This window comes from Trachymyrmex cornetzi, unplaced genomic scaffold, assembly GCF_001594075.2.
Source record: "Trachymyrmex cornetzi isolate Tcor2-1 unplaced genomic scaffold, Tcor1.1 scaffold205, whole genome shotgun sequence".
In the NCBI taxonomy this organism is placed as follows: domain Eukaryota; kingdom Metazoa; phylum Arthropoda; class Insecta; order Hymenoptera; family Formicidae; genus Trachymyrmex; species Trachymyrmex cornetzi.
In genome coordinates, this window is record NW_017296691.1 from 1,339,322 (window position 1) to 1,355,688 (window position 16,367).

A 16,367-nucleotide genomic window follows, 5' to 3' on the forward strand; every position below is an offset into this window, starting at 1 on the left:
ACCTGAAGAAAGGGTCTCTCTCTCTCTCTCTCTCTCTCTCTCTCTCTCTATCTCTCGTTCTCAGGCTCTTGAAGTGATTTACGCCTCGCCAATGGCGCCTTTTGTCTATCGAACTACCTGTCAGCCGTGTTTGATTTTCGCAATATATTATGCGCTCCACGAATTATATTGCGATTGCTGTCGCGACAATAATTCACAGTATTCTGAAGTGACCGACCAAAGACACGTTTCGCTTCTCCTCCCGGCATTAATGTCTCCCACGGATAGAGGGTACCTACTCTACACCGGAAATCGTTGGCTGTCGTGAGTTTTCCGGCAAGTACTGCTTACTACGCCGCGTAGATAGTTCGTTGGATAACGAAAGTGGCTCGATCGTTGCATCGAGTGAGTATGACGTAGATAATCTCTGGAGAAACTCATGATTTGTGCAGCGATGGATCGATTGATGCTAACGTGATTGGGCAACGACACAAAAATCATTTGCATACTTGTAATTTCGTCTAGATGATGTTTAGGTTTCGAAACATGTTTTCTAAGAGGTGAACATTTATTTTTCGCGAATCAGAGTACAGTTATATGTATACATATAATTAGAATAATATAAATAGAAAATAATTTTTTTTCTAGTTTTCTAATAATTTATATTTATGATTATTAGTCTTGATTTATTTTGTTGTCTCTAATCAAATTGTTCTTGTTAGAAATTGACGTTTTACATTTAAAAAATGATTTTGCTGAAGCATCTAAAAATTTAACTAAATGTAGGACTGAAAATAATTTTATTTCGAACATTCAAATAATTATGTAAGATGTTCAAACTGCTAGAATATTAAAACTGTTTATATCATTGAAGCTTAAGCATTTTACCGTCATCAACGTTTAAATATTTTACATAATTATTTTGATGATTTAACAAAATTATCTTTTAATTTAACTAAATTTTTAGCAAAATACTCCAGCAAAATGTTTTCTTGTGAGAACGAGTGATATCACACGATACCCCCCTTAAAAAAGTAAGAATTCTTAAAGCATGTCGAGCATGCGATACAAGGAGGTGTCTCATAGCACGATCGAAAGCGCGACAACATCCGCTAGCTTGAACAATGGCTCCTATTCTTGCTAAACGCTGTTTTGTAAACAGGAAAAGCGAGCACCGTGAAACCGTCGCGTCGAGCGTGTAAACGTGTGTACACGTATAATTAGTTTTCACGCTCGTGCACTGGTACTGAATAGCTTAAAGAGCTGTCGTATAAATGGTCCTGTTACAGGCGGCCTTATCTTATCGAGAGGACGCTATGTCGCGCGTGATAGCGTCTCTTGCTTCGCTTCGCGTTCCTTGAAATTGCTTCTTTAATCCGCCCCCCTCGTAAATAACGGCCAAGGGGAAACGAGACTTGATGGCATGCATTAGGGTGGAGTCAAGCTTTAATATCGCTTAGATTATATAGGATGTCTCTAGAACCTTCGAGACACTTTATGGCAGAGCTTATTCGTTAATTACCGGCTGAGACATTCTTGTGATTATGATCAATTATTTCGACTGACGAAAATGAATGATACACAAATATAGAATAAATCTAAAATAAGATAAGATGTTGTAGAGTTCTGTATCAACTAAAACAGAACAAAAATTTAACACAGTCATTCTTCAAACTCTAAATCTTTCTATATTTGTTTCACAAGCAACATCAGTAATATCTGGCACACACACCTCTTTTTAATAGCTTTAAAGTTTACTTAAATTTACTAAAAAAATTTAAATATATAAAATTCATTTAAAGATGTGTGAGACTTGTATATATACCGTGAGAATTGCATAAAAATTTTTAGAATTTTTATCAATAGGCAAATCGGAAGATAAATGCCCATATTTTTCTTTTATGTATCTTCGAGAATCTTCGTATTTGGAACAGGATAAGAGAGTCTGCCGATAGTTATCAGATCGGGATATCGACACGATTGAAGAGAGAAAGGGGCACCTTATTTTCGGGATCATCGACGTCCTTTTGTAAGTCCATCGACCCGACAGTATCCCGTTTTCGGTTTGAGGTGACAGCGCGTTTTATGGGCGACCGGCTGAACGTTCCCACGGGAGGATTTTGTTAAGGAAAAACGTCGTCGGGCCGTCGACCGTCGTATAACCGCCGATAAACAGAACGAATGCAATCGATTAACGGGCAACGGTAGCAGATAAGACTCGGTTTCTATCGGAATCGAAGATGGCACCGACGTCTTTTTTGTACCGCAAATTAGAACCTGCGAACAACCGGCAAACCATCATAACGAGCGTCTGTAACCTGTAATCTGTAATCCATAACCAGTAATCTGCACGATCGCAATCTGCGGTTGTAAATTAGATTTTCAACAAAACTCTCGCTCCCGTGTAACGATGTGCGAGTGATACTTTACGAGCTCGAACGTATCGCGAATGGAATTCTTCTTTAAGAGCTTAATCCTTGATAAAACGCTTTCGGCGAATATTTGCGTAGAACGCGATACCACTTTCATATCGACTCAATTGAGTTCTCATTTATGTATCTATACAATTATACATGCAATCTACGTAGCTGCGTTCGGTCAATGAAAAAAAAAGCAATGATAATAGATACGCCTATTACCTGAGGAACTCTACACTTGGAGTATTTTACAAGCATACGAATCTCTTGACAAATAATTTGAAAGAAAGGCTCAAACAGGTTGATGCTATCGAGATTTTAACATCGCGTTGGCCGCGGCGGTAATACTTCCTCGGCTCGCGGGCAAATAAATCGTAACGAACCTGGCCAGCGAGAACGAGGGAGGCCGTCTCTCCTCAGATCGGAGTACAAACAAACCATGTATCTTTATTACAGTAATAACTATAATCTCAGCTCTCTCCGTAGAGACCCCTTTCCTCCGTGTACGTTACACACTGCAGTCCCTTTCTTCGTAGCTGCGTAATCAGTTGGCGTCTACCCTTCCTTTTATATGTATATATATATATATATATATATATATACACCGAACGCAGTTCCTTCGTTTGAATCGCTTCTATCGATAGACGTGAACTCGGTAGTAGAATCGGGATACCATTAGAGCAGATAATCCCGATGGACTCCGCTGATACCGGAAGTTTAATAGCACGATTAAAGGAAGCCCGTTTTATCTAAGTTTCTAAGTTCGGCGAGTCGTATTTTCGCCCATCGTTCTTCTATTTCTTGATTTTTTCTAGAATTGGTCTTAGAACGATTAGATTCTTCTCTGTGCTTGGATAAAGAGTGCTTGGACGTATTCACTTCTCTTCCATTTCAGAGCCTCTTTAATTAGGATTCAGTTACTTTAAGAGAAAAATTAAATATCTTGCAAGATATACCGCGCGTATATCCGCCTTTATTACCACGAAGGCAGATTGCAAAAATAAAGGGACTTTGTTATACGATCACGAAGCATCGAGAATCTAAAGATTGTGTTGTCCTTATGGATCCGCTCGTTAAGACATTCGCGCCTTTTAATGGCCAGGACTATACGCGCAACGGGTTTATGGCAAGGGACGTTGTACATGGTGCGGAAGCGAGAAGTCCGCTCGTAAAATATGATACGTATCTTCTTATTAGGAGTAAATTGTATCCTCATTACTTCGTGCACTTCTTCTTGGTATATGCCAAGCATTTCTTGGCACGCCGCGCCGGCTTGTTCTTATTTTGCTGTTTAACTCGGGGTGGTACCGACCAATCGGCGGCACACCTGCAACGAGATCCGTGACGATACCGATAACTGTCACATCGCGATGCATTTGCATGTCGGTCTGCGTCGGAATCACATTTGTCTCGAGCATCTCGTACTGATCTATTTACTACGAGGAGTTCGCTTATCTGTCTCGTAATTCCGCATTATTACAGGTTAGTTTTGCTAAAATGTCTAAAATTTTAGCTAGATACAGATTTGAAAATAATTTTATGGGATCATCAAATAATTATGTACGACACTCAAACTGGTTGCTAGAATGTTGAAACTTTTAGTGGCATTGCTCATCATGCTTAAGTTTTCTACGTAATTATTTTATAAGAATCAACAAAATTATTATCTACATCTGTATCTACCTAGATTTTTAGATACTTTATCAAAATTGTCCTTTCCGTGTAGGAATCACCATTGCATGATGACAGATTAATTAATTATTAGCTATTCATAGATTCAATCAGATTCAACTGCTGATAAGTTGATCAAGTTCCATTTCCTGCGATATAATCTATTATATGAAAATTTAACGACACGCGCATAATATACAGATCTGAAAATGTTTTGCAAGTATTATGCGGAGACTTAATATTTTGCAATCAAATTGTGAAAAATATTTACGCCATTAAAAGTAATTTAAACGAGGCATGTATACAATATTCATTATACATGAATGTTAAATACGGAACTTCGTTTAAATTTTATTAATTTTTATGCAACGTACGGATGTTAATCTTTGAGGGCTGTTGCGGTGATAATTTTTGACGTAATTAAAATTACTGTGCTTCTTACATTCCGTAACTTATAAATTTGCTCAGAAATGTTACGTGATACAAATACGTGATACGAATATTCCCATTTAACGAGCGCTATTTTAAATAAGATCATAAATTGAAAGCAATATGGTGTTGTCAGATTTTTATCGGACTACGTAATGCAGTCCATAATCCTTATGTTATGCAGACTCATACTAGTATTATAGTATAGTAATAAAAGCTTTAACTAGTTGCCACACACTGAGCGTTTCACTTCCTAAGCGTTAATGATTATAACAAAAACATTATTTTCTCGCACGCATAAACCGACAGTCAATACCATAACTATAATTCACCCAGATCATAATATCTGCTTTCATCAATGTTTATGCAAATTGAAGAGTTATAGTTGCTGAGAGAAATTAGCATCAACTGTTCTGTAAGATGACCTCAAGTAACAATTTTCATTCGTATAATAATAGCTTCAACGTAAATGTCAATGTATTTTGCTTTCAACCTTCGCGTGTGTATAGAGCTTGTCTCTTTCGATATATCCTTATTATGATAATTATTATCCTGTGTAAGCGATTAATTTATAAAATTGGTAAGACAGACTACGAGATTTTAGAAGCTATCACTCTTTCTTCATCCGATTATTATCTTTGGTAGTTTTTTTCCCCACTCTCGATTGTATATCGGATCATCGTGTCGCGTCTCGTTTGCAGTCTCATCTTTTCTGCGACGAGAAGGTGGATGAGAGACCGTGGTAAGAGCAGCCTTTGGCGGTGCGATTATTCATTGAGACGTTGATTGCGCGCATGACACACATACATACCGACCCTACCATCAATACCTCCAGCCACCAGCCATCCAGACGAATTTTGGTTCTTACCTTTTAAACCTACACGAATCTTTTAAACCGCGGTCGCACGAAGTAATCTCGCAGCGTGTGTTACGCCCTTAACGGTCTCTAAAAATCTCAAATAGCTCATGAATATAAAGTATTCCAATTTGTCTCCCCCGATGACCAACGAACGGTGTGTGGAATATGCTCTATCAATCATCGACTCGCGATTTATATACGCCGATATTACGCGACGCTTAGAATTAAGTCCCCGGCGAATCAATCTTCAGATGGACAAAAGTATCATATTCGCTGATGCGCACGCGATATCTCCGCTTCAGATTTTATTCACCATTGGTACTTGGTATCGATAAATCTCATCTCACGATGTTCCCACATCTCGTCTCCCAGTGTCTCTCTGTTGACTGATAGCGTGCTGTCAAGTTTGCGTTCAACTTGACAGCACGCGCTTGTGCGGCATCAGGGAATTCAATACGACGAACGATTCGATCTTCCGAGTTCCTCAAGGACTGACTCAGTACGATGCAGGTCGCAAGAAAATGATTAACAGTTGCCGTTCATTGATATACGATGGACATGTGTGACGTGGCAACTATCGTCATAAAATTATTATATTGTTCTTTTAAAATATGACTTGGTATTTTAAACGGGCTTTAAACATCAATATAACGGAATAATACTTTAAGATTAATAACTTTTGTAGCACCTCCAATTTTTAACTTTTTGTATTAAATATTGAATTTTATACTTGAAAATATTTGGATTTTACACTAATTGTAAGAAAAATTTTTAGTTGAATATGAGCGAAGAGTCTGATTATATCAATCAGAATTATGATGATCTTACTTAAAATTGTGACACATTTAATAAAAAAATGCTTATTTGTCCAGAATTCTAATTAATGCAATCAGACTCTTTCTGCAATAGATACTATTTTTACTGATAATCTTTATTGGTATGAAAAAGATTGCATAAATTTTTTGTAAAATATATGACGTTATACACTTGTATAATATCTTTCTCTTATCTTTCAGAAGGATTACATATTATATATTAAAATCATAACTGTATTGTTAGAATAAGATGTAATATTTTATCTCTTTCTCCTCATCCGTCGTTCGTAATATCCGTTGCAATGATTTGACTTCTACCTAATTACCACGTCAATCAAAATTGATCATATCGACAACCGTCCACGCGCATTTTATATACGTTATGGTTCAATTGACAGGACGTACGTCGCGCGAAACGGAAATCAAACTTTGAATGATAGCGAATCGCGGATTCTCGCGTGGGCGGCCCGCACCGACGATCGACCGCATCGAGCCATTAATCCTAGCCGGGCTCGGAGAAACAAACCGCTTGTCCCATAGTGAGATGGTATCAACGTCAAAGCGCGAAAAATGGTCGAACGAATAAATCGCGCGTCGAACCTCACACTGTACAGTTCCTCTCAAACGGCGCCTCGCTTCTCTCGATTGTTCTTTATTGACAATCAATCCTTTCTAACTCCACGGGATGCCATGATATTATAAAGTTCTCTTCTGATAAATTTTCTGGGAAACGTTTTAGCTACATCAGTTGCTTTATCATAATCATATTTATTAGCGCTCTACAATTCGTGTGATTTTGTTAATTGACTGCAAAGCATTTGATCTTATAATTAATTCTCGTTTTACAATTTGGATCTTTCTTGGCAAAAAGGAAAATTCACTCTGAAATTTGTTCGAAATAAAAGAGGGAAGAGTGTGGTTCTTTCTTTTAAAATAATTAAGAAAACTATTTGGTAATGTAATAGAGGTGTTGAAAAGTAATTCTGAATTTTTCCACATTATTTAAAAAATGAACAGCAAAAGATTTGGACTGGACAAAAAAGATTCAGATTGCAGACGGAAAGAGTCAATCTTTAATTATATAATATATAAATAATTTGATATATGTCTTTATATATATGCCCGGCTTTTTATTTATCATCTTGTTTCGAGATTTATTGCCATTATTCTCCATGTATGACAATAAATAATAATTTATATGAATACATTGATGTTGGTTCCAGTTATCTGAAGCTTGAACTAGTGTCCGTCGTAAACAGTTAGGCATTCTGAACCTTCATGGGTTAATTGATTATGTATATACCTAACACTTTCAGTTGTGCAGCTGAAAATTAGGTGTTAATTTTGCTCGTTAGATCTTGGTCGAGAGGCATCTCGTCGAATATTCGTGCCGCATTCAGCGGGAATACGCGTGCGTCACGCGGACGAAGATAAATTGTGGAGCTACTCGTCGAGGGTGAAACTTTCAATTAATCGTGCCTTGAATACTGGCGGTGAGTCTCTCTGTCGACAAATCGGCGACCGCGCGCCATTCGTTTTTTAATCAGTCTTGGGCACCTCGAAAATTCAAATTAACCATACGTCGAACTCGATGACTCGATGAATCATCCTTCGAATTGTTAAATTGTCTGACTTCTTCGTTAAAATTATGCACCTATTTTGCGCTTTAACAGCTCGTACAAATGTCTGGCGAACGCAATCTGTCTGCGTGTTCATTCAAGTTGTTAACAGATCGCCGCCGAAGCATTTCGGTTTACGATCGTTTCAGGAATTCGTACGTGCCAATCGTATGCATTAAGCGCGACGTGTTAATTCGTAACGCATATGATCGGCCGTAAGAAAGTAGCATGTGAACCGGCGCGGATAGTTCTGTCATCGCGAATAAAAATTCGGGTCTCGGCAGCCCTCGGAGCTAAGCGATCGTGTTCCTGGTTCGTCGTCCTCTTTCCTTTCGTTCGCCGACAAGTCGTGCCGCCGCGAATCTGGGACGATAAAACGAGGCTCGCGTCCCGAAACTCAAACGAGGCGGTGTCGTAAAACGCAGGTTTCAGGAAGGTACGTCGTTACCGCGACGAAGGTCTTCATCGCGAGGTGAGAGGAAGAAGCGCAGAGAATCGTCTCGCTCTCGAAGTATCCGTCCGAATAAAAGCATCTCCGCGGCAAAAACTCGGGATACTTTCGATCGAATTAGCTCTTGCATGCACGGTTTGCTTTCGCGTGTACGCCCAGATAATTAGCGAGATACAGAAATACTTACGACTATTCGACGCGATAACAATGTTCTTTTTATTGATACGTGGGATAATAAAATTCGTAATGAAGAATACTTTACGAACGGAGAAAAATTATTGCATTAACTGGATTCTGATAGAAAATGAACGATTCAAAATTCTGGTTAAAGCCCAGTTTCACAACTGACACAATTTATTAATTGAATCTCGGTTAAGAGTTAACCATCAGTTGTGAAACTGGGCTTAAATCTACTAGAATTTTAGTTCAACCAAATATTTTTCTCCGTGCGGGTATTTAATTCAATCGAGATCTCGTGATGCTTCATATTCATATAATCGGTATTTTTAATGAAACTTTTTTAGAATAAATATGTTACTGCTTTTAGAATGGACCATTTTTTATCAATACTAAAACTATATTCAAATAATATCTTTAAGGTCCAGTTTCACAACTGACGGTTAACTCTTAACCGAAGTTCAACTTATTTATTAAGGCCCAATTTCACAACTGACAGTTAAATCTTAACCGAAGTTCAACTTATTCATTATCTCTTTTCAATTCTAGAATTGGAAAAAGGTGACAAAGTTTCACAACTGACGGTTAACTCTTAACCGAAGTTCAACTTATTCATTATCTTTTTTCAATTCTAGAATTGGAAAAAGGTGACAAATAAGTTGAACCTCGGTTAAGAGTTAACTGTGAGTTGTAAAACTGGGTCTTACTCTTTTCAATTCTAGAATTGGAAAAAGATGACAAATAAGTTGAACCTCGGTTGAGTTAACCGTGAATTGTGAAACTGGGCCTAAATAAATAAACTTCAAGTAATTGTGCGAAGTATATATTGATTTGTAACGGTTTAAGAATTGATAGACTTTGTATGCATTTATTTTAATTATAGATCTTCAGGTATTCATCATATATGATTGAATTTATTTGATTTCTTCCTATTTACAGAATGTTAAATAGTAAATTAGACGTATTACTTTCTTTCTATACAACGCCCAAGTTTCTCAAACGGTTCTCCAATCAAATAATCACTATCGAGATACGCCTTTTCGTGCGTCAAGCGACGATTTATCCGAAAGGCTATTCAACCTATTCAACTCTCCTATGCATATATCGTGGACCAGGTGGTCGAACGTCACCCACTCCCACGTACTTGCGGTCCGCGTCATTCTTTCCTCCAAACATACACGTATCGGTAATTGGCCGGCGTTGTAGTCGGCGGAGTCATAACGACACCACCACGGTCCGAGGTATCGAATCGAACACACTGCGTTTTCCATAACCGATAAGCGATCGCGCGGTCCACGCGCGCGTGAGAAGATGCGCCGCAGATGCGGAAGCGTCTCGGTAGAGAGCCGCGCGCAACGACGGAACCTAAATACCTATCGCCCGTTAGGCGTGCACGCTCGCGCGCGAGTTTGCACGCTTTGGCGTGTGGAGGTGAGATAAAACGCACGCGGTCCACGTCGAGGTCGCGACGCGTGAGATCGCTGCATGCTGCGGCGAGGAAGAAAAGGTGGAGGAGGAGGAGGCGGCTCGGTGCAACGTTCGTTTGCACGCTCGCACCTGACTCACCTCATCGCGCCGCATACACACGCTCACGCACACGTATACACACGCTATACGTGCGCACACGTGTTTACGGTATTTGATCGTCGTTCACTTAGCACGGCCCAGTGACCCGTATAACCTAAGGTCTGCTTATGATCGAAGAGGTTTCCGTGTATCTTTCCCTTAACGGGACGGTACGAGACTCAGTGTTGCATCTTACGAGAATCGTTTCGGTAGTAATAGCCGAGTGGCGTATCGAATCTCTTAACGATATTCAAATCAATGCAAGTGACTTTTTTTAGTGCGCGCGAGCACGTGATTTTTTCCACTTTACACCGACAACTCCGTAGTCGGTATTCAGAACCATGTTCGCCGCAAAGTGAGAATTTAGCATTAAATGGATGGCAAAAGGTCTTGGTTCTTGTAATACTTTCCGCTGTGTGAATATTTATAATCTCACGAGTCTGTAGAATCTTTTGAAAGTTCATTTCGTATGGACACATCGGTACTATTCAAAATTCTACATTGTACTTTCATTCATGTCAAGCGATGTTGTCAGAGATGTTGCAATTATGGTAAACCAGCAGCTTAGAAGAAGTCGCATACAAGTATTTCCAAGAGGATCAAGGGAGAATCAGGAAGAAGGGGAGGAAAATACGATGATAACGAGATACTCATCGCATGTCTCGCTTCTTATGATCTCATGGTTCTTACGGTTACGGAATGTGCGACGTCGGGAGTGAGCCTCCACTAATGTCGATGAATGCAACACTGGCAACGATGATTTATACAGCGTTAATTTTGCTTGAAACGAGACGCACGTCGCTTTTACACGGCGGTTTAGTTTTTTACTTCCCACGTCTGTGCTTCACGCGCTGCTCGATAACCGATATACTTTCGATCAATACGAAATGACACGACGACGGACTCTCTTCGCTCTCGAGACGGAGTTTGAAAAATTCGTAATTGGGTTAAACGTCACGCTCCGGTCGCGTCGCGCATGAAATATTCGTACGCCCGCTTTAAATACCAGCGGCTTTTAATGCATATAATTCCCGGATGATGATATATTATAATCTTTTTATGGTCTGCGCGAAGTGTGTACATTAGTTAGCGCGTGATTTAACTTTCATTTCCCACGTTTGCCTCCCCGACCGATCGATAACTCAACGTTCGGAGTTGAGAAGTTGCAAAAACGACCGGTACCTGTCTGACACATCGGCATCTAGTAAAAAAAATACAAAGTTTCTGTGCCGTAATTATTTTTTCCCGCAAAATGATTCACTACGAATGGACAGTATCCTCTTTCCTTTATCACATAGTGATATCTCTTATTTTTACTGTTTTAAAAATGGAATTCTATATTCGCTTTTTTTGAATAATATTTCTATTAGAAAACTGTTTATTAGAAAATAAGAGTACGGCTTGTATTTTATATATCTTTTGCATTATCGTCGCGTGCGTTTAGCGAAATCCAACGTTCGAGCGTTTAAGTGGACGAGACATTGCACGAGACATAAATACCATTCTCTAATCTGTACAATGAACATCCGCGTATCCGTTCTTCGCATATTTACCTAGAAATCGCAACGGTGTGCGTGATTCTCGGGCGCGATCTATGCGTGAGATAAATCGTACGCGATCAAAGGCGATACGCGAAATTCGCTGTCCGCTCCTACATTACCATTCCACAGACAAGCGGTTTGCACACTCGAAGGATCCGCGTGTTGTACAGAGTTGTATGCACGACATTCGATCGGCGGTTCACCTAACGCGGCCCAGTGACCTAAATAAGCCGTGGTTTGCTTATGATCGAAGCGGTTTCCGTTTCTCCTCGGGTCCAATCATGCTCCTTCAAGAGGTCCACCTTCTTTGCAGAGGCGGAGTCCCCTTCCTCCTCGCTTCTGATACTCGTGTGTATACACCTCTTGTCTTATATCTACAAATATCAGCGAACATTCTGATGCGTTTGTCTTCATTTCATCTCGGACATAATCCTCTTCATGCGATGTACTTTTAAATAATTTAAATAATATACATCTTAATACTGTACAGTAAAGGAGGTTGTGTCTTGGGACATGTTGTATCTTGGGACGCACTAATTATTTTTTTAACGAGATTAATCCTCAACTACTGCTAGTAGTATGAAACTATATTTAAGTTTTAAAGAGTCCTGTTTGAAGTACAAAATGCAAATAAATGTTCTGTATTAATCTACGCGATTAATACAGAAAGGCTCCAAGTTTTCTTACCTACAATTTAGACCCTCTGTACCAATCGTACAGATTGTAGAATAGTTTATAAAATTTTCACTTTGGTCCAAATGATTTGTTGCTTTAGTCGAGGATTAATGTTGACTACTCATTTATATAAATTTTCTGACGTAACATATCTGAGGGCTACCAACATTAAAAATCTCGTTATTGTCAAAAACAAAATTAATGTGTTCCCAGATACAATAGGTCTTTCGGTATCACAAGTCTTCCTTACTGTTTATATTCTTTGCGAGAAGCATTCTGAAACTGCGAAAATCGGCGACTTGAGCAAAAATTCACAGGATTTATTTTCTTGATAAAAACAAATTATAAGTAATTTTTTAACAATATTTGAAATTGATAATGTTCTTGTTATACAAAATTTTGTCTATTTTAAGCTTAATTTTGAACGTGACATCATGACAAAACTCTTTTTGTTCTTTTCTCTTCTCCTCTCAACATTTTCCCTTGGTTGTCTCATTCGCTTTCCTTCCCGGTGCATTCTCCTTCAGCTGCTGCTGTTAATTATCCTCGCATATTTTCCACTCGTTGATGTGTTGTGGTGGGACGATTAGCCATTTATCACGCGCGACGCACGTAGAAGCGATCTAATTATCAGCAAGATCTTCGATGTGCGCGTCGTTGTAAATTCCCTCCTAAGAAACATGCTTTGGTTCTCGACGGCATATGTATGACAGGTGAAACGATCGCGACAGATACAAGACTATGACGGAGGGTGACATCGAGCCATCAGAGATCATATTATGAGTCAGATCATGCAGATGAGGCTAATCTTTGATTAGGAAAAAGAAAGAAGAAATCGGTAAATGGATCGGTAAATCGATTTTATCTTATTCCTCGATCGCAATTTTTTATTGGATCGATTTTTTATTTTGCATAATAGAAAGTAACAATAAATAAGATTGATAGCTATTTAGAATATCTCGATTTAGATCTAGTTTCAGCATCTACGTTGCTGCAAATTACAGTTGTCGCTTTTGAGAACTTGCTTTATATAAGTTTTCCTCTTTTTTTTCTTCAAATTTTTCTATTCACGTAAATGTCTAATTGAGATACATGTACGTAATATATTTTGACGTTTTGGAGATATTAGAAGTTACATTTTGCAATCTTTTTCATTATAACTGTCCAACGGCAGAAATGTATACCGCTAAAATTACCGACGATTAATGCTTTGACCAGAGCGAGCATTAAGTCATCATAAGTCATAAGCAATAATTCCCCGAGCGATACGTCCATCGTTTGTTTGAGAGTTCTGGAGCATGACGGCAAATGTGGCAATACCGAGCAAGAGCATGCGTTCGACATGGACCGATCATTATCAAAGGATCATTTCTGTCGTTTGATCGTTCAGTTATGTCATAATGAAGACTACGATTGCATAACAAAGAATATCGCGAACATTGGTAGAGATCTTCTTGCGGGGAGGAATTGCGTAAGACGTGACTAATCGTGGTGAGTCGTCGATTTGTGCGAGTATAGTCTTGTCTTGTTACATCTATTGTACGAATTTATGATCGAAATGGAGCACCATATTCTTGACAACATATCTACGTATCCCGTGTGTAATATTACTGAGTGACATTGCTTTAAATAATTCCTACGTAACTGCGAAGTCAGAGACAGCCAGAGAGCTTTAATTATCCAGTGAATTCGAATGCGCAGCAATCACTCACTGTCTAGATTTACTAAACATCGACATTTTTACAATATGAGATGAAGCTATGCGCACTGTTTTTCGAGAATGGATTTGTGTTTTAACGGCTGTTCGGTGCAAATCCGCTTATTGTTACGAGATTTTTCTATCCGATTTTGGCATTAACAATGCTAGGCCTTGTATTCGATGTTAATAATACTAAAACAATATACACTCTAAATTTCCTACAGTGAAATCTCACGCCAAGAAAGTGAAAATGCAACCACCCTTGAAAAAAAGTGAAAATATTTCACTTCTTGAAAAAAGAGTGACCACCTTCATTCTTTTTAGAGTGAATTTTCATTTCAAAAAAGTGAAATCTCATTCCAAAAAAGTACGATTTCACTTAAAAAGAGTGAAGATCGTCACTTTTTTTTCAAGAAGTGAAATATTTTCACTTGTTTTCAAGGGTGGTTGCATTTTCACTCTCTTGAAGTGAGATTTCACTGCAAGAAATTTAGAGTGTACGTACATATCGTGTGTAGCTATTAATATTCCGAGACTGACGCCAAAATCAATAACCTAGTTACTTGTGTCTGTAAGACCAATTTAATTTACGTTAATTGAATGGTATTAACTAATTTTGTGGAACTAAAATGGAAAGTAATAAAAAAGAATACTAAGTTTATTTTAATAAAACTAATCCAAATTTTTGCAGATGCAACATAGAGAAAATTGAATTTTTTAACATTTTTGAAAGATTTATAATTTTTATATATATATATATAACTCCTAAATATCAATCTTGAAGGAAAGTTGCGGATTTGAGAGAGAGTACAAGAAGATAATTGTTACGTCCGGTGTAAATTATGTCTTCGTTCTTTTTAAGACCGGTTACGTTTTAAAGCATCATTTTATGTATATGGTCTTGCCTGCGACTTACTCGATAGCTCATTAAAAAGAAAAAACACTAAAGCGATTGCATTTGAAAGATAAAGTAACAATAATTAACAACAATTTATTTCCGAAATTAATATCAAAATGATAAACACGAAGTAAAAAAAAGACTTTTAAATGATCTAAATATTTGAAATATATATTTTTACGTTCTGAAAAGTTTATTAAAATCAATTTTTATCAATAACTTACATATAGAATATAATTTATTTTTCTAACTCTGAATTAAAAAATTTTCTATTAAATTTCTTATGATAGTTACTGATCTTTAATTGCCTATATCAATAACATTTTACGAACTAAATTAATATAACTGTGTTCGATTTTTTAAAATTGCAGGTACTATCGTGGCTTTGTAAGAAAGGCGAAGATATTCTGTCGAAGCACGCACAGCATATAGCGACGAACTTGACGTCGGCACGTCTTCACGAGCGGGAATTCGAAAAGTTTTACTTCACGTCGATGGTAAGTAATGTTGATTGTCCCATAGCAGTTAATGGAATCGAAAGGAGAGCCCCAAGAGGAATCAGTCGCTCTCCTAAGAGAAGATTTCACTTTTTTCGCGACCCATTGAGCCGCCCGTCACGCTTCGATGCGAAAGAAATTCCGTCGCGAAGGACTCGAAAGGTGGCTGCAATAAGTGCGAGATAATAAAAGATTCTTTTGTGACAGGCGGACTGTTGCAAAGACCCCTGCCAAGTGTGCACACTTCCCCCCTTTTTTATTTATCTGCCAGCGAAATGAAGAAATAACACGGAAGGAGTCGTGACGACGCCGAAAAAGAGGAAGGCGAAAATGATTATTCCTTTCGCACCTGTAGACTTAATATGGTCAGAAAGCACGGTCTTGCAAAGTGCAGAATAGAGAACGGTGCAAAACGATGGAGATATTCACTTTAGCTATGCATTCATTCCCGCAGAATGTTTGTACAAATTAAAATCATAGGATTAAGGATAAGATCCGCTTGAACGGATTTATTTCTAGCTGGTTATTTCGTGGAAGTCAAGTACCTATATTTTTTTAGATGACTCTTTATGTGATATGTCCGGTTATTATTCATTAATTATCATTGTTATTGATTATCATTGTGCTACACAGATCGTAGAATTTCTAGCAATTTATCAAAACGCAAGCAATCCAGCAAAAAACACGCATATAAGTTTTATATTGTTTTATATTGTTTTGTTGTTTAGAATACTAAAGTAATATAAAAGAATTTGTTATATTATTTCTTTATGCATTTGATATTTTCTAAAATAGAAGAATAATTTTACAAATATATATTTTTGAAACTGGTTATTTTTAAATATTAAATCAGTTTTTTATTTGTTTCAAATTATTATCATGCATTACCCACAATGTGCAACAGATCACTATATTATCTACTTGACTACAATCTAACATTTTCTACTCAGTCGATAACAGATTTCTTTTTATATTTCTTTATTATACACCTACCCAGATAGACAAGCGTGCGATACCCGCACAAGATACCGCTACCGTACTATTACTGTACTGCCACGAGGTGGCGGTGTACGG

The 16,367-nt window shown here is 37.9% G+C and overlaps 1 protein-coding gene across 3 annotated transcripts in view; it reads left to right on the forward strand.

The window, feature by feature from the left end:
* Positions 1 to 16,367, forward strand: part of LOC108759792 (puratrophin-1) — a 341,347-nt gene that overhangs the window by 272,126 nt on the left and 52,854 nt on the right. For all 3 annotated transcript variants that reach the window (XM_018505420.1, XM_018505418.1, XM_018505419.1), the window contains exon 13: positions 15,168 to 15,293. In XM_018505420.1, the coding sequence (XP_018360922.1) occupies positions 15,168 to 15,293 (126 nt within the window). The remainder of the gene's footprint in view (positions 1 to 15,167; positions 15,294 to 16,367) is intronic.